The sequence below is a fragment of the Calypte anna genome, chromosome 3, assembly GCF_003957555.1.
Source record: "Calypte anna isolate BGI_N300 chromosome 3, bCalAnn1_v1.p, whole genome shotgun sequence".
Classification (NCBI taxonomy): Eukaryota; Metazoa; Chordata; class Aves; order Apodiformes; family Trochilidae; genus Calypte; species Calypte anna.
In genome coordinates, this window is record NC_044246.1 from 30,817,548 (window position 1) to 30,841,123 (window position 23,576).

Sequence of the window (23,576 nt, forward strand, 5' to 3'; positions counted from 1 at the left end):
AATATGCAGATTGTGGGTAATCTCTGCCTAATCTCCAAAATCTCTATGACTGAGACTCATTTCTGCCAATATAATGTAATACATATGTAATATACCTCATATATAATGTAATATACCTCAGATCTCACTATCCTCACTATCAGGAGACAAATATATGTTGAGTGGGTAAAGAACATAACCCAGAAAACACCACAAGGTGAAGAGATCGTATTCGTCTCTCAGTCAGGAATAAAACTGAGAAAATTAGTTCAGATAAAATAACTATAATAATTATGATAGAATGTCTCACCTAAATCTTCAAGAAGCTCCATGACAGCACATGCTGTAGGAGGAACTAGATAGTCAGAGACATCACCACGTACCAAGCGTCCTAGGTTTACATCAGATAATCTGCAGTGGAAAAATACAGCAATTTGTTAAAACAAGAAAACGTTTGTGTAACAAATCCTCAGGAAAACTTGTAACATGGCTAACCACTAATCCCAAATGCAAATACATCTCATAAAAGTAAATCCTTTGACAGTCATGTACTGTGGCTAATTTGTATCATCCCACATGCCAGTAAGACAAATACTGAGCCTCAAGAGAGGCCACAAAAAGGATCTGAGAGTTAGAACAAGTCACAGGAGCACATGAAACACATCACGATGCACTACCCATGGAATATGGGTAAAAAAACACCACAGTGGCTGCAGTGGAACCAGACCAGTGCTGCTAGAGCCAAGCTGAGCCAGAGGCGATGTGTCCTTCTGGTCCCAGGCTGGCTTGCTGGGAGGATCTTGGGCATTCCAGTGCCTCATGCACTGTGCTCTCTATTATACACAAGGATGCTCTGAATTTCCATTTTCTGTCAATCTCCAGATAATGGGAAGGTAACTAATTTGGAAGATTTTTTTTTCTGATGTGAAAATAGATTTAAAAAATTTAAAATATTCTTTGAAAAATGGCCGACAGTCTGAAGCTAAGAGCAAGAAGTCTGCAGGAACAGCAAAATGGTAACCCAGACAGCTAAATTATGCCAGTGGCTTCTTCAGAGAGCACTGCAACTCATTAGTGATTAGAAAGTTCCACTAATTGGCCCAAACTGTTATAGCATACTCTCCCACTGTGAGAGAGTGCTGTAAGGAAATTAAAACCTTCTCTGCAACTTTTCAATCAATCCTTCTTGTGAAAAATCCAGGGGGTGTGTTCAGTACTTTGTGACTACCATTGGTATTGCTGAAGTACTCAAATACCTTTGGTATCATCAGTAAATCAGAACTTAGTTTTTTACTTCTTTGAAATGACCATGTTCTGAATATACAGTATATAAAGATTAAAAAGATAATGAATCAAAACTACTTCAGCAAAACTAATTGATTCAATAGCATCTTTTATCACTGCTCAATAGCACAGCTAGACGCACTGAGTGAAAAATCCATTAAAGAAAAGCAGAGGGGAAAATTGATTTTACAGAGCCATCAGCCTCGTGTCTGCTAATATTATTTCTCAGTGCCCCACTTACCCATCCACATCCTTCTCCAGTTTCACAGCATTTAATACCTTACTGCTATATAAGCTTTCTGGGAGGTCAAGGGCAAGGCCGTGCACATTTGGATCCTCATTAAGTCTCAAGATTTCATTGACAATCTAGGAAGTTAATAAAAAGCATAAAAGATCAGAAAAACAGACAAAAGAAGATTACAATTAGAAGGGGATAAAACCTATATTGTAAAATTACCTTAGGGCCATGTTTCCTTCCCTCACATATTACTGCTACTTCTAAATGAAAAAGCAATAACCACTTTTCTTGTTTTATATTTCCATGGCTTACCAAATTAAGCCACCCTGACTTTATTCTAAATAGTTCATAAATCCAACACATATTACATGGCAATACGCTGCCAAAATAAGTTTGTATTTCACTGTTCAAAATCACAGCAAAATCTTGACACTGTAATGGCTTTAGAAGATGTTTTTAGAAATAAGAAGCCTTGGTTAAAGCACAGTTCAAACCGGGACCAGATTGTGTCCCAACACAGAACATGGACAGAAAGTTGTAACACTGGAAAAACAGTTATACAAGAGAAAATTTGTTTTTATGAAACCAGCATATATTGTTATCAGTTTTCTGTCCCGAAACACCCTGGTCCTAAGAGTGAGAGAAGAACTGTTATTTTGAAAAGGCACTGCACGGAAGTTTATGAATTTCAAGTAGTGAACCAAATGTGAGTTCAAATGTCTTATCATTGTTCATATTTCACATTTGAGACTGTACTACCTACTCCTGATTGCTTCATCCTTAAGTGCAACACTGATCCATAGTCATATAGGCTAGTCTGCTGTAACCATGAAGAACACAATAGAATAAAACATTCTAAAGTTTTGCCATGTGAGCAACGTCACATGAGCATTTCTTTCCACAATATAAATGAAATCAGTGTGCAATCACCACAAAGCTGTATTAATATCCAACAGAACATGAGTATGTCTTTTTTTCCTTAGCTAGTACCACACCTTCCTAAAACGCTTTGCATGGAAATTATTCAATATAATTGCAAACTCTACTGCCCACACACTTGCTATGCAATCAACATTAAGGTAGGGGAATTTTGTAGGGGTTAGACTACAACCCCAGAGCATCTGTAACTCTGAACCAAGAGAGTGCTATTTTCATATTAACAAAAATTAAACAAGCATGTCACTGGTATAGAAATGCCCTTCTAGTTTGCTGACTTCTGAGGCAGAAACAGGCACCTGTGCTGATCCTGTTATAGCAGTAGGGCTGGTATACATTTTAATAGAAAGTAAGGATGAGTAAGATGAGAAAGTAAATCCTGAGATGCTACAAAATGTTGGGGGCTTACAAAGCGATTAGATGAAATGTAATTCATAAAGAGTCTGAATCTAATTAACGTCAAATTATATTCCTGCTTCCTGGGAAAACAATTCCATTTTCCATCTTCCTTGCGTATTACTTTAATTCAGCTTTTCATCATCACAGCATTTAAAACACGTGCAACTCATTCAGAGTGAAGTAATCTCGTTGGATTAATTAATCTTTACTGTACACAGGCACGTACAGCAGAACAAAAAATTCACAGTATCTAAATCCCTCCTGCCTTCTCAAACCAGGGAATGGGAGCTACCATGTGGATTTCAACAGAGGAACAAAACTTTGTCGTAGCGAGCAATCAGGGGAGGAAGCAAACTGTTATGAACTGTATAGGAAGTAACTTTATTAAAGTAGCAAAAATACTCTGGTTTTCTCTTTTCATACCCAGCTCAGCCACTTCTTATTACTTCAAAGTAAGAGCAACTACTGCTGCTATTTCCTATAAAATGTATTTACTAACAGCAAAGTGTATTTGATCTTTATTTCAAAAGCCTTCTCTTCTTAAATGGGTAACTGTCTATTCATCAACAAAAACAGACTCCTGAAATTCTTCACAGTAAGTTCCTCTCCATATATCTGGAAGATGTTCTTGAGAAGCTTGCAAGTCAGTAACATTTTAAAAACAAAGTGTACCAAATACAAAACAGTACACAACACCCACAAGACTGCAGGATTATCAAACTCGCCTAGCACAGGGAGGCTCTCTGAGAACCGTGGCACATTCCTTTGCTGTGTTTTTACTTTTTGATGCCTTAGAAACATGTATAATAATATGGTTTGCTGTATTTAAAACGTACTTGCTACTAGTAGTGCTGTGCCCCCAACCTAATGCCTTTGACAAGGTAAGAATTTGGCCCTCCAGTGATTTGGGGTGGGTGGATTTTTAATACATACTTTAAGCATTACAAGATCAATAAACAGGCAAAGATATTCAAACACCACCACCATCACTTAATCAATTAATCTTTAATTTCCCTGAATTGGAGGCAAGAATCAAGTTCAGTCACAAGAGCAACTGTGGGAGACAAGATATCCATGCTGGTATGAGAAGACATTGCAATTAAGCACCAGAATGAAAACAAAACATTACTCTGCTGATTCTACCTCAGCTTGCCAGGGGACAGCAGGCAAGACCATTAATTCCCTTTTTTTCCCACGCTAGCCAATATGGAGATAATACTTGTTATTTCAACTAAAGCAGTTCCAACCCCTATCTCAGTTTACAGAGATCAGTTCAAAGTGATAACACCAGCAGAACACACAAGTTTCTGATGAAAGCAAAAAAGGAAGAGTCTTTCAGATACTTACCTCATCCTTGCTGCTGCCCTCAGGGAGACAGGTGTGAATAACATGTAGACCAACCTGTCAAAAGAAAATGCCTCTTAAGTGCCAAAGGCAAGTAGCTCATGATTAACACCAAATGCATCAGCTAAAGCTTACCTCTTCAGCAAAGTTCTTGTTTATTTCTTGAATCAAACGATCGTTACATGCCTTGGGGAAGAAAACAGAAACTAAGTTTTAAAATCATAAATTTACATTTAAAAATGTGGACTACACTAATGCACAGGTCTATGCAAGAAACGTAGTGAGGATGTTTGTGTCTACTAGCATTCCAACAAATAAAAAGCTTAGCAATTCTAAGAAAGAAGTAGAATGGCATTCATTAAATTTATTATGACTTGATTAATTTAAACGTGTCTTGATATTAGCCTGGCTTTTATAGACAACTGTGGCTGCTTTTCTAACAAAAGTGTCCTGCATAAGAAAGGTACCAATCTGAAGATACTGTTCTCCATTCATCCATTCAACTGGTTTGCCTCACCGTTCAAAATTAGATGAATCATTATCACATATTACAGTCTGTTCTGTCAGTATAGAAGCAAGAGAAGTGATCGGTTCCTCAGTTGTCAGCAGGCACCTGTGCTAGGACAGAAGTATCTCTTGGGCAGATTTGCCCAGGAGACCATCTCAACCAGGAATCTTCCTCCCTGAAGTCTCTACACCTATATGCACCTTATATATATGATGATATTTATCATAATAATTACAATTGAATTTTTGCTTCTAGTTACTATTGAATCTTAGGAGGCTCTCCAAATCTTTCATATATTGTAACAATAATAACTAGAATTCAGTATCAAGAACTACTTGGATCTGCTGGTCTCTATCCTACCAGCAGATCAATAAAGGCTTCACCCTCAAAAATGTCAGTGGCTTCATAAAAAAAATGAATAAAGCACTTCTTACAGCTATATGATTATATATAAAACATGTCTGAAACCCAGATAACAGAACAAAAATAAATGATTTTAAATTGATTGGTACACTTTCATTAACACATTCTACTCATTAACACATTCTACATTCAGCCTCAGTGCCAATGACTTTCCATCAGAGGTGAGTGACTCACTTCATGGTTAGCTGCCAGCACTACTTTTGACTGGCTCTAGCACCAACCAAAATGATTTTGGTTGAGGCTTGTAACAGTTTATTAACCTGTCAGTCAAGACTGCTGACAATTAAAAAAAAAAAAAAAAAAAAGGCATTAAAAAAGGACAGGCTCTATGGAGAGAGGCAGCTCCTCAAAGGGCATGAGGGCTTGTCATCCATCCCCTGGCTCCCACTGCCTACATCCCTGGTACTGGACAAGTCTCCCACTCCCCAAATCTGACAGCTGGGGGTGAGGGGTAGCATGGAGGCTGCTGCATTGAGAACACGCGTGGAGCTCACACTGTGGCGAGGGAAGAGACAGGACTATGGTGAGCTCAGCAGCTGCTCCCCCATGCCAGTCAGCGTGGAACTGCATCCCCATGTTGATGCACACCCACCAGGACTGCTCAAGGGGTAAAACTGCAATGGAGCCACCAGCGGCTCGGCACTGTGCCCTGTAATTTTCCTGCTTCTGCAGCACTGGTGAACAATCATCTTTGTGTATGCACAGAAAGCCCCTGCCCTGAACTGGTTCCCATCACAAACGACTGTGGTGGTGCAGACACCCCAGCCCCAGGCTGCATTACAATGTTACAATGCCAACACCAGACAACATTGTTCTTGCTCCAGTGACAAGGGTAGCAGGGCCAACATTGTTCTCGTTTCAATTGCAAGTGCAGTGAATCGGGAGGATTAGACAGTACATTGAAATCTGTACACCTAATCCCTTTAGACATAAACCATTAACCAAGTCTGGAGCTAGGAGTGGATCTAGCCACATCTAAACTCCTCTCCAAGTAGTTTAGAAAGCAAGGGGTCCACTCTGAAGCTCATGACTCAACGAGAGGTTTTCCTTAACCCTTCATTAGACATAAACCATTGATCAAGTCTGGTTATAGCTGCACCTAAACAAGCAAAAGGATTCTTACTGGATCTCATAACTCAGTGGTAAGTCCTTCCTTAGTCAATTTCCCTGACCCCCAAAAGCCCAGTCCTAACTTGATTTCTCCTATCTCTATATAAATAATTTCTTCCAATCCCTGTGTAAATCACTCCAATCCAGTTCCAACCTTTATACGTTTCTTCCATAAAATGAACCTTGTCATGAAGCTCTGTCATGCTGGGCTTTTACAAATTTATATTAACATCACTTTTTCTAATACCTTTGGTGGTGATTCTCTAGGAGAACTTGAGTCCTTCCACACCCATCTGTGTCACAAACAGGGTGGCAAAGGCAAAGTCAGGGGCAGGTATGGGTTTCACGGGAGCTGGTGGTTCTTCACTGAGCTTTGCAGGGCAACAGCTCCAATTCTAACCAGGATCTCGCTGCTACAAGTTTTCAGCTTAACAAAATTAAGCAGCAGCTAGTAATTATTTCTTGCTGTCATTTTCAGTCCAGCCTAAGTTCAACACAGATAATAAGCAATGTAGGTAGCAATCTCAGTATCAATTCAGTTTTCAAGAGGTAAAGAATGCACTCCAGACCAGCTCACTCTGCAAGTCCTCATTCCCTGTACTGATCCTTACAACCAGACTAGAGCTATGGTGAATAGACCAACAGCTGGAGAACATAATTTGGCTGAATTTCATCCAGAAGAATCTAGGCCACCTCATGATGCAAAACAAGTGGGGTAAACAGGAAAAGAGGGATATTCATTTACAGCCTGTGATCAAAACCAAAACATCAATGCAGCTGAAATCCCAACTGATATTAAAAGTGAGCCAGAACCTCCCCCTCCTCCCAGAATGCTCTCTCCTATCCTGACAATATCTCTTGTGTCAGCATAAAACAGTCCTGTGGCCACACAGAAAACCACACTCAGAGACTAATGTGGCTGAAAGGAAGCTTCCCCAGACCTCTACAGTCCAGAGGGATTCACTGACCTGGGCCAGCTCACAGTGTATCTGGCTGGAGACAAGACAGAAATGAGAAACAATAGATCACTGAGAACACAGATCACCAGTTTTCTAGTAGTCCTTGAAGTCTTTGACAACTATTTAAAAACATTAACCACAGTCACCGGGGAGGCAGGGGAAAGAGATGGGAGAGCTTGTTCAGTCAGCCTTGCTAGAAAACTTACTAAAAGAAAATTGGTGCTGCATTTCATAGATTCACTGTCAGTACTTAAAAATAGGTTTTAAAATTAAAAACTACTGGGTCAGTGTTTATTCACTCAAAAGCACCAACCATCCCAGGAAACAGGACAAAAGCACTTCTGCCTGCGTGGCTCTGTGTCTCACTCAGCATGATGAACATGCCAAATGTCTTGACCTTGAAACCTCAGGAAATCAAAGAGGAACATCTCTCAGCTTTGCTGGGATAACAATCCTTACCTCTGAGTTTAACTGTCTCTCTCAAGATGAGAGAAGGAGCACCACCATCATGGAAACGAGAGGTCTTCATGGTGTTAGTAACAGAGCAGTTCTCAGTTTACTATGGGATAGCTTCACCTGAGGAAGTGCTGCTACTTGTAACAGATACTGACATTTTACACAGAGCATTTGTTTCATATGAGCCCTTTTGAGCTGACTGGAACTTTTCAGTGGCTTTCCTTTCCTTAGGGCACCAGTCCTCCCCTTAGACACAGCTGCTCAAAGGTAACAAGGCTGGCAGGCAATGTTATTTCAGGGGTGGGAGGTGGAAGGAGGCCACATTTTCAGGCAAATAAACTTTTTTCAGGACTGCAACAAAAGCTTCAAGACAAAAAAAAAAAGGTTGAGACGACTGCTTTTACTTTAAATCAATTATGTCAGTCAGCACAAGATAACCTGTAAGAAAAGGCAATCTGTACTTACAATGGGGAAGACTGATAGCCAGAGGAAGGGATAAAATCATTCCCTTCCTTTGCAAACCTTTCCCACAGTTTGAAGTTTGCTGTAGCTGTTAAAATCTACAGCATGGTGGAACTGCCTCCTCATAACACTGCTTGAACAAAAGTTGCTTTCAATATCATGCACTTCTGAAGTTCAGACAAGCAGTGATACTGAAGGGGATCTCTCACAGCCACCAAGCATACTTTACCTGAATAATGGCAAGCGTTGGCTCAAGCCGAGGGTTTTGTCTCTTAAGAGAGGCCAAGGATTTCTTTGCATTCTCAGTGATTTTACTGCAACACAGTAACAACAAGCAAAACATTAGCAAAATGAATATTCCTAACATGAGTCAGAAGGAACATACCTTAGTCAGCAAAACAAACCTTAGTCCAACACTAAGGCACATCCTCAAAATTACAGATAGATGTAAACCGTGAAGGATGGCTTTTGGCAGGCAGCTACAGAAAAACTTAACAGACCAAAATACCTTCATTTTACAGCTACAGGTGTCGTTGCTCTGACATGCCCAAAATGTCATCACGAGCCTACATGGTTTCATAAGAACGCTTGTCCAGCCCTACCATTGGAAGCACAGCATGGATCCAACACCCTGAGCCCTTTATGAGTTCTACATTTCCACACCCTAAGGCCAGGCGGTGACAGAAGCTGCGGCCACTACACCTGAGTTGCTTTACACAGAGATGTCACCAGCCCTAATAGCAGCAAACCAGGCACTTTTCATGGATGCTTTTCAGAGCTGCGGGCAGCAGGGAGACAGAGGAGCTCTGTTTGCCACACTGGTTCTTGGAAAAACCAGTGGCAGCCAGGCACTGGGAATGCTTTCTGGAAAAATTTTCTGGTTAAGTGGCTGCCAGCTCTGGTACCTTTGCACATGCAAATGATGCTTGCCCGCAATGGGCAGGAGGACACTCCCTGGAATATATGTCTGTCTGTTCCCCACAGAAGGCAAGACTAACAGAGAAAAACACAGCCTAGAGCGCTTTTTTTCTACCTCATACCCTCCTCCCTTGCAGAAAAGGCAGTGACCAATTCAGGTCAATGCCGTGACAGACAAATTGTCCCGGTAGAGGCTGAATGGACAGGGGTGGGAGATGGGGCATGGGCGATGAGGGACGACACAGAGGGCAGGTTTTCCAGGCACAAGTCCGTGCACAGCCACTTCACCACCACCACGTAAAGCCTGCAAATGCTGTATCACAACAGCCACGGAAAAAAAAAACCCAAAACTTAGCAAAACACCACAAAATATAAACAACCAAAAAACAACAACAAAAAAACCCAAACCAAACCAAACCAAACAAAACAAACAAAAGACCCCAAAACACAACAAAACAAACCACAAAACCAAAACGATGAATTCAGTGGAGTGGGGTGGAGGAAGGATGGATATTTTAGTACGAGGTCGTCCCCCTTTCCCCGGTGGGGCATCACATACCTCCCAAAACAGCCCCACTCACTCACTGAAGAAACTCTCCTCCCCCTCCAAAAAAAAAAAAAAAATTTCTACGTCCCTTTACCCCCCGTCACCCCCCCCCCCAGCCCCCCGGTTGCATCAGCCGGCACCGCCTCCCCATGTGCTTCTCTTACCGCGCTGCTGCCGCCGCCGCCGCCACCGCCCCCCTCCCGCCCCCCGGCCCGCACCGCCCGCGGCTCGGCGGCAGCGCTGCGGTGAGCGCCGGGGCCAGGCAGCGCCGTAACGCCGCGGTTCTCATTCCTCCCCCGGGCTCCGAGGTAGCAGCGCCAGGGTCGCTTCGGCGAGCAGAGCGAGGGAGGTGCTATCTGGAGCCGGGCGGTGCTGGGAGAGCTCCCCGCCCCCCCGCTCATCCCCATTCGCTTCCGCTTGCCGGCAAGAAAAAACTCACACACAAATCACCCCCAAACATCAAAGACACCCCCCGCTCTTCCTACACCCTCCTTCGCCCTCCCCGCCACCAAAAACTTAACGCAAAGCTTTTGCATACTCAACGTTTATTAAAAATAGTATGAAATGGTCCCTGGGAGAAGTTACAGACTAGAAGTCCCTTTTTCTGTTGTTTTCTTTTTTTTTTTTTTTTTTTTTTTTGGGTTCCCCACTCCCACGCCCCCAACTCCGCTGACTGCATGAGATGCGAGTTAAACAACATTCCCCTAGGCGTTTAAACAAATCTAGACGTGCGCAGGTAAAGCACAAATTTAACTTCTATTCATATTTACAATACTTTACAAGCTATATTTAATAAATACGGGCTCTGCTACACTTCGTCATCTTAAATATGTACAACATTCTTTCTCAATCGGATTTTACTAGATAGCTGCGGGTCCTATTACAGTGGATGTGATGACTGTAACAAGTATCCCTGTGGGATGAGCTAGTAAGTACCATGACCAACCAGCTCTCAAAACAACAATTCCCAGCCAATGCAAGATATGCATGGTAAATAACTTAATCACTTCTAACAAATTCAAGTCCTTAAATCTTAATCTACAAGTAAATAGCTGAACACTGTTAACTTCAGGTTTTCCTCATGATAACCAGTGTAGTAAATAGCTGTTCTGGATGTACAGTGCTCTGTAGCCGAGGAGATTAATAAAAATAGTATTTCAATTAAACTCTTCTATTTAGTGGTATCTTTAACTCTGTACTGGCTTTATCCATGTGATCTGTAGAATTTAAGCACCAAAAAAGAGCAACAGTCACACACGATCAGTGTAGACATATTTAGGCTTTCCTTTAGGTACAATGTTTTCAAGTAACAGAATCCAAACCTGTGCAACAGAGATGAAAAAGGGGAGCAAATGTGCATCATATTGGAAAGCTAGGTCTCACTGCAAACTACAGTGGTTTTATTCTATGTATGATTTCCAGAAGAATGGAATGCATTCTCATTTTTTAGGATCCTTTTTATTGTACATAAATTGGATTAGAGTCAGCCCAGGCTGGCTTAGAAAATATGCATTTTAGCTCTCCCTGCCAGGAAGGATTGTTTCATACTACAGAAGATACATTTCCTGGGTACGGCAGCTTGTCACTCAGCAGCAGTATTGCTGAAACATCCTATGGACCAAACATGCTGCATTATTTGTATTTCACCCCAACATTCAGCAAAGCCCCAAATTTCTCTCTTAGGGTTACTCACTCTGAGACTCAAACAAATGCCCTGCTGGCCACTGTGTACAAAACACAGCTACTCAACAAACGCATACCAGTGGCTCTACAATGCTGGGCTCTGTGCTGCAAGATACTCAAATTCTGGCCTGCTTGTTACAAACACCACCACTGAACTCAATCTCGCCATCTTCACAAGCAGTGGAGCTCCCCTTCTATAGGGGAAGCTCCAAAAACATCCTCCAGGCAAGGACTGCGTCACATCAACAGAATCACATAAAGATCTCTCACTGCCCATCCTCTACTTACTGTGCAGTTACAAAAAGGAGAAAAGGCTTCAGACACAGAGCTACCAGTCTAGCATCCCTCACAAGCACTAGGATAAGATTTTGTTTAGAATATAAGAAGCCTGTTCAAAAGTAATGTAGCATATGCATTGGTCCCAACACTTGGAATATGTCTGTTGAAAAGTAACGTGCAAAAAGTATGTGCACCTGAACATGTAGCATGTTGGTGTAACTACCACTCATGGGAGTAGCTGCTCACCTAAATGCTCCCATATGTAACTATTATAATCATGTGGGTATTTTGGATGCAGAACACTGGTCACCAACTCAGAGGTCCAAATACTAAGGCTCCCATGAGATAAAACGGTTTAAGAATCAAGTGGCATCACACCTGGTTTGATGGTAAGAATCAAAGGGTATTGCACCTAACAAGGGAAGATGTGAAGGTTAAAGGGGATATGAGAAGTCCCCCCCCTTGCACTATGGAGTGAGACTCCAGACACAGTGTGCATGTGGCCCTTTTCACTTCCAGGATTCTAAACCATCTTGAAAAGATACATTTTACAACTATTTACAGTAGTACTGTTATACAATGATTGTGTAGTATTGCAGAAATACATGATGTCAGTACTGACTATCCTGGTATATACTCTGTCACAATAAGGCAGTACAGCTAGAAATTACTGAAAGCATCAAGCAAAGCTACTTGAACTGAGACACTGAAACTTTTCCCTTAAAGACTGGACAATATTCTGCTGATTAGGAGATGGTACTCTCCACAGGTAGTCATTCAGTTTATCAGAATCACTATATGCAGTCAGATATGGGGTAAGAGCATGTTTGCTGCTGGCAGGCTTTGCAAGAGTACACGAGACAGTTTTACCACAGAGCATTTCAGATGGAGCAGCATCTGCAGTATGCAGCTTAGGATCGTATTTCCTTTCTTGGTTCTGAGAAGCCTCCAAGTCAGATCCCTCATCTTCAGACTTTATTTCAACATAGTCATCATCATCTCCTTCTTCTTCAGTATCTTTAAAATTTGAAAAATAGTTCTGAGTGGCCATCTGTGCTGTCAGAGGGGAGGCCCTGTTCACTCTCAGGACCTTTTGAGAATCCTGCAGAATCATATCAGAACAGTTTTCAGGCATTTGCTTTCTCGTATCAGGCCCTGTACATCCCGACACGATACTTGGCGTTTGACAGCTGTTGAATCCGAAATTCCTATTCAAGTGGAGCTTTTTCTTGTCCATTTCATTTGGATATATGATGGCTTCTCCAGACCTGTTGACCACAACTGAGGAAGATGACTGTGACCTGCTATATGCCTGTGGTTTTGTATTGCTTACTCTTCTGCCAAGGGAGTTGTAGACGTGATCTTGATGTAAATTTTCTTTGTTTGGTTGGCTTATAATGGCACTCCACCTCTGTGCCGGGACATGCAAACGGTTAGAAATCTGAAGGGAAGGCACTGAGCCAGCTGATGGCAGCTGCCTTGAATTGCTTTTTGTACCAGCTTCTGTATAGGAGCTCTTGCCCTTCAGGTCTTGGGATTCAGGCCATGGCGAGTAGTCGGCCAGCTCGCCATTACTGTACGTAGAATGCAAAAGCCAATCCTCTGCTCTTGAGCATTCACTGGCAGCCTGGGAGTGAGGAGCAGAAGCAGCCATGGGTGTGGAATACCTCCCAGCTGATGGCTCCTGAGAGGTGGCCCAGGCTTCCTTTTGGACCTTAGGTACACTTTCCCTAAAGATGATTTGGTCATAAAGTTGAGAGTATTCAGCTATTCTGGCACCTAGAAAGAAGAGAGAATGTACTAAGTAGAGGCAAGCAATCCATTCAAATGAGTCACGTGAAAACTTAAAAATCCCCAAACACTTTGGAAAGCGGAAAGTTTAATGGTCTGTCAATGTCTTCAATCTCAACAAAGTAATATGAAGTAAAGGAAGCTGGAAGAACTGTGCAGTGCATTGCATTTCAGTACCTTGCATTGAAAAACAGAAGCATAAGGTACCTTGCAACAGTAAACAGTCATGCAGGATGCAGTGTAGCACACAGTTCCAGTAATATGCTGCTTGTTTCATGTTAAAGTAAAAAAGAACACTCTGAAAATGGCTTGGTAAGTAAGATATTTAGGGGCTTATAAACATCACAAGAAGGCAAGAGTGACACTCTTGCAGATGAAATCTGCTGGCTCCATATCTCCAGCTGGGTTAAATTAACCATGGACAAAAATAGTTCCAAGACTGTTGCATGTCCACAACTTTCCATATTCTTAAGAAAGAGCAAGAAGATCTGCTCTTTCTTATCTGACTCCATTCCTTATGCTTGTGTGATGTGGATGGTACCTGGTCAGATGTACATGACTCACTAGAAGGTGAACATACCAGAAAACGACACCTTTTTAGTTGAACTGTCACGATCACACACTCTTAAAGGAAATAGCTGCTTTTTTGTAAAGAGGCCAATAGTGCTTCAGGTATAAGTTCTATTTCCAGCTTAAGCTGAATTGATCTCTTCTGACACTAGCCCACTGTTTATTACAAGATCTATCAAGTAACAACATGAATTTATTGTGATATAAAGGACGATTCACATCAGAAGCAGTCACAGAAAACCTAATTTCTGTGGTAACATAGAATATGCAATACTGATACTCAACTACTAAGGTGGCGAAAACTCAACCTTCTAGTTCAGTACACAAATGTCACTGGAAGTTACTAAAGAAATATATTCGTATAGAAATGTTTTTGACATACCAATAGCAGGACCACCTTGTTTCTTCTCCTCCAGAATAGCAGCAAGATCTTTGTGTTTCATTTTTTGTTGTCTGCTAGCTGGCTGTTCCTGCTCTGGGCTTTTAACTTTCAAAAGCTGGTTAGCCTTCTTAATTTTTTGACTGTATTGTCTTGCCATCATAAAAACTCTGTTTTTTGTTTTATCCACAACAGCCAAGTCATTTTCCATGCCCTCTGCATGAGTGTTGGACAGAACACTATTGGCAGATTCGTATGGGCTGTCTACGAAAGGCATCTCACTGGAGAAAGAAGATCTGTTCAGACTCATAGAAGAGTTCTCCTTGCATGGTGTGGTGTCTTCAAGCCTGAGGTTGGCCTCGCTTATAGTGGCAGCCCTGGGCTTAACAGCTTTAGGGAAAATAGGAGTTTCTGGCAGAGACAGAGTAGACAGTGAGTAATCTACATCTTTACTCAATTCAGGTGTACTACCTGTGTGCAACCTTTCCTGCATATCATCTTTACAAACGGGAAAGGCTGCAAGAAGACGGTCTCTTGTCTTTTCCTCATTCTTCTTGATGTAGTTCTCCAGGTCATTCCAAATCTCATCTACTTCCTCTGAAAGTTTATCTGCTGCAGACTTATGGGAGAGTGAATCAGAGTTGGAGGAGCTATCTACTAAGCTCAAATAGTCATTTTCGACAGGAACACGATGGTAAGGACTTTCATCTTCACTGAACTGGAGACTCTCTTCAGAAACAAACTGCTGTAAATTGTCACAGCATGCAAAATCTTTTCCCAGGCCCAGAAAACCCCGCCTTTTAGAGCCTTTCAAATTCAACAGTGGTGCTTCTGGAAGCACGATGGTGTCATAGATGTTGTCCTCAACGATCCTGAGCTCATCCAAACTTGAAGTAGGTGCTTCTCTATTGAGTGATATCTCATCCCTACTAGCATGAATGGAGGCTCTGTTTTGCTTTGCTGTCCTCTTTTTTGAGGGTGAATCTAAGCTGCTTTTGTTCTCGGCCTCGTAGAGAGAGTCTCTAGCAGATCTCTGAGGACCACGGTCTGCCTCCTCCCTCCTTGTCAGACCCATCATTTTTAAGTCTTCATAGCTTATATTATCATAAACATGTTCAATATCATCGATGGTCAGCTCCTCTGAAGATTCGGGATACGCATTCATACTGTTCCCCTCTGTTCTCTTTGCTTCTCTCCGAGAGTTGCGCTCCCCAATTTTATACCTGGTGCTGGCAGGACCCGAGTTACTTTCACCAGCACTACTGGCCCGCCTGACAATTTTGTGACGGGTGGGGCTGGAGGCCTCGTTTTGATGCACTACCCCCAAGTGCCAGCTGCATGGACGCCCAGAAGATCCCCTCCTCTCTCCACCAACAGCTGACCTAGCACTGGGTGTAGACACGGATGGCACAAACATCTGATAATCATCTTCGTCATCTTCATTCTCATAAGGTGGGCGCCGGCTGGGAAAGAGCGCCTGCCTGATCTGATGGTCAGTCCAGATGTTTCGAATAGAGGTGCTTCCCCCCAGGATATTCATGATTAGGGAGTTGTTCTGGGGTGTGCTGAATTGTCGAGGCAACTGTGGCTGTCTGGCTGAGCAGGAAAAGGGAAGATCGGTATTCAGCTGGCTGGACTCTTCATCTGACGGGTCCTTGGAACTCTGGGGACATTTGAAATACACAGATAAGGTTAGCCTATCCCCCACAATAATACAGCAATTCTCTCTGTTCCCAGAGCTGCCACGGTACCAGGGTGCCTGACAGGATGGAGTCAGGTGGAGATGGGCAGGGTGAGCAGGCTCCTTGCTAGAGAGCCAAAGACCCAAGGTTGCAATGCCAGACTACTTTGCCTCCTAATCCTTAGCGTGGCTCAGAGGTCACTCTTGTCATTTAAGAACAACTTACTTAAAATACAAGACACTGGCTCATGCTAACACCTGAGTTATTAAAGACAAATTTGTTTGGCAGGGGTTAGATTAAACCTTTTATGCTAACTCTGCAGATTCACAATTGGATTAAGCTAAACTGACTCTGGGTTTGTGCCAAAAGTTTTGCTCTCCTCCCTTTCCCCTTGCCTATAACCCTAGCAGAAAGGTATGCTTTGCTGTCTAGCACATACTACTGAACACCTCAGTCTTCTGCAAGTAAGTCTTCCTTCAGCTCAGCTAGTGGATCTAAATTACAGCAAGGCCACATGCCTGCTAATGCTAATATGAATGATGCTGTAGATGTTCCTGACCAAAGGCCCCAAAATTTAATTCCTTCTGGCTTAATTTAATCTGATGGGTTTGACTGTTTTTTTCCCCCTGTCCAGAAAGAATTGTTTTTCATCATACAGATAAATATTTCCATGTTATGAATACAAACACGTTACATAAACAGAAGATGACTTATCTCCCTACTTAGGAACAACAAATTTCTTTGACATATCAAGGATGCACAGCAAAATGAAGTGAAGAAAATTTACATACCTGCACTTCACACTTGTTGAGATTAACACTTCTCCGTTTTTCAACATTTTCAGCAGCTTGACTGTTAAGTCTTTTCCTTCCCCCTTTCAATTTCTGCAGTGAGTTTTGCTGCATTCCCTGTGGTTTAAAAGAGCAAGGGAGGGGTGAAAAAAAAATCTACAGTTCTTTGTACAGCCTTGTGCAGAAGAATTACTAGCAGCTAGAATATGCTACATATCCACAATGGGAGGAAAAATGCTCATTAGTAGTTGAGGCACTGGCACAACAATGATTCAGAGCCAAGAAAGCTTTCTTTATGATAACCAATTAAATGAAATCAATCCATGCAGCTTGTCAAAACAAGTTGAAAGCAGAATCTATGTATAAAAATACAGATTAAAAAGAATATGTAGAAACTAAATGAGAGAAAGAGCTTAATCTCACAGCCAAAGTTATGGCAGAAGAAGGAATAAAAAAAAAAAAGCAATTTTCAAAGGCTTTTTAAAGGGGGGTCTAAAATGGGGAGGGGATAGTCTTGCTATCACTTGCAATCTTGAAAACAAGAAAGAGGTCTAAAGTAAAAAAATATGCTGTCATCCAATTAGCAAAAAGAAAAAAAACAAAACACCCAACCAAAAAAACCCAAAACCCCAACAAACTAAAGGCCAGAACATTGTATGTTAAGCGGTATCCAAATTAACACAGAGTGAAGGGCATGTATGGTGGCAGCAAGGGCAATCTGAGTAGGTACTGTTGCCAGATGTAGGATTAAACAGTAAGCTTCTATTATATATTTTTAGAGTGGTGTTCTTTTGCACTTCCTCATTCTTTTGTCCTTACGTAAGGAAGAGGGAAAATTACAAGATGCTACGCTACTATGAGATAGTATTTTATCAAAGATTTACAAAGCAAATACTGTAATTTCAAAGAGAAAGTGCACAGTAAGTTTTAAAAAGAACTTGAGTAATAGGTTTCAGATAATTAATAAAATAAATGGACCACACAGTGATATGACCTCAGCATAACCTAAACCAAACAAATTGAAAACCTATGTTCTTTAATATGGTCACATTTCACTACATAGTTCATAGGTGTAGAAACATGATGCAGAGTGGGGAGAACTACCACCTGTCAAAGGACTCTGCAATGGGAAGAGAGAAGGATTCCCACCTCCACAAATCCTATTCAGAACATCTTACCTTGAAGTTCACGTTATCTACTGCTAGCAGCTTACAGGTCAAGAAACATCAGACATGGCACTAAATCTTAACATGTCATCTAATTCAAAATATTTCTAAGGAGAAAGAGATATTAACACTTGTAACACATTCCTGCATCCTTGCAGTTTTATAGGTAATTTGAATCCCCCTTCTATCCTCCCTAGGAAAAAAGAACTTTATATTTTTCCCCTTCTTTTTCCCACCTGTTCAGACTCTTCTTCATCATCAGCATCAATCTGTGACATAGCAGAAGTCTGGAGATTTTCATCCTGATCGCTGCTGTAGGCTGGTTCAATGGACTCTTGAAATTGGCTCTCCAGCCCACTGGGTTCCAAGGAGCCCTTTTTCCTAGAATTCAGCAGGGCATCATTTGATCCTAGTTTGGTGGCTTGAGATAGCAGGGCTCCTTCAATGCTGATCCGCTAAAAAACAAAACCCATGACAGAACTTTTAAGCTAAGTTCATGGAAATTTTATATTTTAAATATAAATATTTAAAATATTTATTTATAATCATCATAAATATTTCAAATAGAAATTATATTTTAGCAAGACACCATTTTACATCAGCATTCTAGGCAATGTTTAAGCCAAGTTCAGTTAGCTGCACAGAGATTTATCAAAAAGTAAGTAAAACAATCAGTATTTTTCCATAGACTATTTAGAACTGAAAAAAAGGTATTAAAAAACATCCACTTGAATCATGGGCTTTAGTTTTCTGACATCCCAGTGATGTCATATCTAATGCACCTTGTTTGTAAAACTTTGGCACACTCTCACTTAAAATTCCATTCCAACTAAAAGCCTAGGACCTGAAATTTAACATGAGACAGTCAAACTGCACTGGGAACTTCATTACAGATTCTTACAGAAAATGCAAAAATTATAAATGCTCACTTCTATCTGCTTCAGTTGTATCAGCTCTGGTCATATATGACAACTTAAATATATTTTATATATATATATCAGAATAAGCTGAAACTTTCATTTAATAAATGCAAAGACGTTCTCTAAAGAATAAGCACCACCTTCATACACACAACTTTGGTGACCATAGTGATATTTTAAAGCACCCCACAGAATTATAAAGTACAACCAGATACAGACCAGCTTTTTATTCTTCATTAGATATTAATGAAATAGTTAGCTGTATTTCTATTGCTTTCATTTCAATAATCTTATTCAAGATGCTAAACAACAATTATGATTTTGTTTCCATTCTTAAATCCTACACAACCAAGAAGATATCTATTCTACAGTAAATACTGTACTCTAAGTCATTTAAATGTGCTAAACCATGAAATGTGAGAAATGGCTTACCTTCTGCATATCTGGACTTACATCTGAAAACAGAAATATATATTTCATCATAAATGAATAACCAAACTGGTACCAGTCTACGTCCATTTTACTGCTACACTAGTATCCCACTTAAGAATTCCCTAAGGGGGATTAAATACTGCAGCAACTGACCAAACAATTGATAAAAACAGAGCCAGCATGGGTTGAACATGAGGTCCTGATTTTGCAACACTGACATGATCGGGGCAACTACTCACACTGGCCACAGCTCTGTGTGTTCAGCTTCCACTTGCTAGGATGTTTACAGAACATAACATTTTTTGATTTTTGCACACTTAGTGTTCCCCTCCCCATGCCCCACCGTCAAAGAATTTAGGGAAAGTTATAGGAGAAAAGAATCCATCTTAATGCTTTACAAAGTACAGAAACACAAGGTCAATAAACAGTAGACACAGTAGCTTACCATTTGACTTCAAAACTTTATGGACTCTAGATGAGGGTTCTGAAAAAGACAACAATGTGTTTAAGAACTCCAGCATCTCAAAGAAACTTACGGGTACACCTTGGTCAACTTTTCATAACATGGATAACAAAATTTAAGCTTCTGAGCCCATGCAGGGAAGTCAGCTTTACATTTCTTAATCACCTTATTTCCTCATGAAAAAAAAGTACATGTTCAAGTGTCAAACCTACATCTGTTTTTTAGTAAAATATCTATATTTCTTAATGCAATAGCAGCTCAAAAGAGGAACACAGCCACTGCTATTTGAAGTCACCTATAACAAAGACAGTTGTGGCTTCAAGAGGAAACTAACAGTAATTATGGACATATGTTTAAGTTAGAAGAAAAAACCCCTCAAAGTCAGCATAACCACTTCCCAGATCCCTATTATCACAGACATTATGCTATGTAAAGACAGGAATTACGTTTTAAAATGACAAACCTATCACAATCAGGATGAAGCCACTTCTGAGACAGTAATTACTTAGGGCATGGTGTAGAAATGCCAGATTTAAATAACGTGACCGGTTTCCCTGCATATATATTCTTTCATCCATTATAAAGTACCAAATGCTTTTTTATGCATCCATGAATAGGAATCCATTGAATTAAATGCAAACAGTGGATTAAAAAAAAAATAAATCATACAAACCCCCAATTTAATAAGATACTCCACCCATACCTGACAGATACTGTGCCTTGTTAGGTCTGCGTGGAGTACAGGCTAATTCCAAGTGCCCAGCCCCACCCAACTTTAAACAATCCCGTTTTCCATCTTGTCATCTTGATAGTAAAGGAGTTTATTCACCTGATTTCCTTCTCACTCTGTGAGGAGCACTGCCTTCTTTAGGCTGGTAGGATGATTTCATTTCTCCCTCAGGGCTATAGTGGAAGCCTGGATGATCTGTGGAACAAGCAGAGGCAGAAGGAATAAGAGAGACAAAGGCATCACTTCACAAGCCTCTGCAGCTCTCTTCAGAGGCAGTGCTATCATCCCTCTATGACTGACAAAGTGGCACTTCATCAGAGCCTGAAAAAACACAAGCAAGGTGGTGTGCTGCTGTAGGGCAGATGTTAAGCACCCAGCCCATTTAGTTGTGCCTTGCTCCAGACAGCTAACCCAGCAACATTTATGCACTATCATCATCTTTAATTGCCAGTTTCTCAGTCAGAGTCTTCCTGACCAATACAACTACATAAGCAACCAAAAAACCTGCTTTATGCCAAGACTTCCTAAGCATTTATATCATAGGACAATTATTCTAGTTCCTTTACATTGCTATGAATCACTGGCAACATGAAGAGCTAACACAGCTTGCACCAGCCAAGGCAGTGAGCAGGGACAGAGCAGAGGAGACTGGGCTCAGTACAGAGGCAGCAGCACCACACATGCTCTATGGCCCTGGCTCCTGGTCAGACACAGATAAAGTCTTCAGACACAAGCACAAGCCTGCTGGGTCTCAGGATGGAATTTTCTTGTTCTTTTTCTTCTCAGGGTTGTTCTGAAGGTGCAGAAGCTTTCTACTGTAGTGGACGGGGAGGAGAGCAGCTGCTCCACTAACTGGGCAGGAGGCAGCCCAGAGGCTGCTGCAGAAGCTCTGGGCTCCCTCATTTCCCTTCTGGAGAGGCTGTGGACACATTTTAATTTTTCAAAATGAAAGTGATAAAGAACCAACTTACGTATAGCATCCATTTCCAGAATTGCCTGTTTTGCCTGAAAGAGAAAAAAACAACAAATGAAAAGGTGTCATTTCTACTTCTGTAAGTAGAAGAACAACGTGCACTGCATATTGCAGATAGGAGTGAGTGTGTATTGTAAGAAAAGGCAAGTTGGATTTCTGAACTACACAATACGCTTAACAGCATAACTTCTGTCTTTCACTGTGTATTGGACACATCACGTATGTGAAAAAAATATTTCTGACAGAAGCTTACCAGAGCTTCACACAAAACCCTTTTATTCCCTGCTCATGGCAGTTCTGCCCTGCATGCCCACCTCCCTTCCTGGCAGCACAAGAGGAGGAACGTGTCCCTGGAGCACTGCTGGAGTGAGGTATTTTTGGAGCACGTATTGATGGCACATCTGATGGCAAAAACTACTTTGGCTTCAAAAGACAGGGGGGGTTGTGCTGTGCTGAGATCCTGCTGCACATATTGGGCCTCCTCCATGGGCTTCTAGAGAGACCTCCCGACAGGTCTCAGAATTTGGAACAATTGATACACAACTCCATATTGCTGGCATTGGCACTAAACTGGTCCTAGTGTCTGGGAATCACAAGGTTTTTTTGTTCTTCACAAAACATTTCCTCTGTAAAAATCAAGTAGTCAATAAACTAAAATATAATAGCCTTCGTAACCTGCTTCCCTTCTGCAGGTGCAGTTCAGTAATTGTCCACCAGGTGTCAAATGTGGACTACGACTAAATCCTCCTCTGGGCCGACAGAGGTCTTGTGACTACCAACTACTGGTTTGGTTAGGATTTTCCTCTCTTAAGTGAAGTTATTTCTACGAGCTGAAAGTCAGAATATATTTTAGTTACACATCTTTTCCACAGATAAAAAAAAATCCAATTAGAAGGAAAAAATATTGATACAAAAGCTGAGATCATTCTGTAGTCTCTTTTTACAACCTAATAAACTGCAGTGAATATTTACATTGTAAGTATGGATACCAGCATTATACCTTTGATTCACTCTGTCAACAAAAAGAGAAGAATTAGCAATGGCAGCTGATAGAGCTTTTTTTCCCCATAATTCTCTTTTTGTTGAAAATGAGAGTTAGTACAGCACTGTGTAAACCAGTCAGAAGTAGAATTTTTTTTAGCCATTACAGCATAGAACTCAGTGGGAAAAAAAGTCATTTAAACTTATCGGTGAAACTAACACTGTGGGGAAAAAAGACTTAGTAAAACTCAGTTTCAAGAAAAAAAGAGAAAAAAAGTTCTGCATCCACAGGAATCAGAGGCTGCTGTGTCATGGCAAGAGTTAACTATGGTTAGCAGCCTTTGAGAGGTGCAATATGTTACACTAGGAAACACTACCTGGAGCTCTAAGACGGGATTTCATAAATAAAAGGACCAGGTTTCCTTAATCCTAGACACTACAGCTACGAATATAGCATCAGTGCCTTATTTTCTCAGGTGTAAAGCTTGCTAGCTATCTCACCAAAAACTGTTCAGGTGTTGTGGCTAAAGATTCAGTGTTCAGGATGGGTGCATAGTTATAAAGGTGAAGTGTGTGCAGGTAAATGGCTTCACTGCTACAGTACCTAACCAAGATAGATTAAAACCAGCTTGTTAAGGTCTACAGAACCTGGAATTAGCACTCCTTGTGCAGACAGGCAGCATCAAGCCAAGTACACTCTTACAGTGGAGCTTACTGACATTGCATCTCTCTGTTACTCATGTCTTAGAGGGCAAATCCTAATGTGGACAGCAATGCTGCTAACGCAGTTAAATTGTTCTAATTCTCTACCAAGCTCTGCAGCTGCTTTAAGTGGAACCTTCCCATTAATTCTGAGAAACTTTTAAAGACATAAGGACACAATATGCTAATTGATCTGGATCAGAAACCTGGAATCTGAACTTTCTGTAAATTGCCATCCATCCTGCAGCTAACAAGACAGCTTTAAGTTAAATGCACATAGAAGGAGGTGGTGAGTTGTTTTAATTTTTACCTTGGCAGGAATTTTAGCAGGATGATTTTCTAGAATTAACCTCTTCAGGTGAAGAATCCAAAGGCGTTTGTCTTGTTGAGACTTTGCCTGATAAAAAAAATTGTAGCACCATGAAAAAATGCATTACTGCACTACACAGGCTGAGGAATAGCTTATGGTCA

The 23,576-nt window shown here is 41.1% G+C and overlaps 2 protein-coding genes across 3 annotated transcripts in view; both read right to left on the reverse strand.

Moving 5' to 3' along the window:
* Positions 1-8,465, reverse strand: part of MTHFD1L (methylenetetrahydrofolate dehydrogenase (NADP+ dependent) 1 like) — a 147,613-nt gene extending 139,148 nt beyond the window's left edge. Inside the window, exons 1-5 of the mRNA XM_008496933.2 lie at positions 8,328-8,465; positions 4,316-4,366; positions 4,184-4,237; positions 1,505-1,629; positions 290-390 (exon numbers count right to left, since the gene is read on the reverse strand). Coding sequence (XP_008495155.1) covers positions 290-390; positions 1,505-1,629; positions 4,184-4,237; positions 4,316-4,366; positions 8,328-8,465 — 469 coding nt within the window. The remainder of the gene's footprint in view (positions 1-289; positions 391-1,504; positions 1,630-4,183; positions 4,238-4,315; positions 4,367-8,327) is intronic.
* Positions 8,466-10,091: 1,626 nt separating this feature from the next.
* PLEKHG1 (pleckstrin homology and RhoGEF domain containing G1) overlaps positions 10,092-23,576 on the reverse strand; it is a 132,601-nt gene continuing 119,116 nt past the window's right edge. For both annotated transcript variants that reach the window (XM_030448142.1, XM_030448141.1), the window contains 9 exons: positions 23,416-23,502; positions 21,421-21,454; positions 20,549-20,644; positions 19,702-19,740; positions 19,257-19,279; positions 18,141-18,359; positions 16,739-16,855; positions 14,269-15,928; positions 10,092-13,304 (listed from right to left, as the gene is read on the reverse strand). In XM_030448142.1, the coding sequence (XP_030304002.1) occupies positions 12,205-13,304; positions 14,269-15,928; positions 16,739-16,855; positions 18,141-18,359; positions 19,257-19,279; positions 19,702-19,740; positions 20,549-20,644; positions 21,421-21,454; positions 23,416-23,502 (3,375 nt within the window). In that variant the 3' untranslated portion in view covers positions 10,092-12,204. The remainder of the gene's footprint in view (positions 13,305-14,268; positions 15,929-16,738; positions 16,856-18,140; positions 18,360-19,256; positions 19,280-19,701; positions 19,741-20,548; positions 20,645-21,420; positions 21,455-23,415; positions 23,503-23,576) is intronic.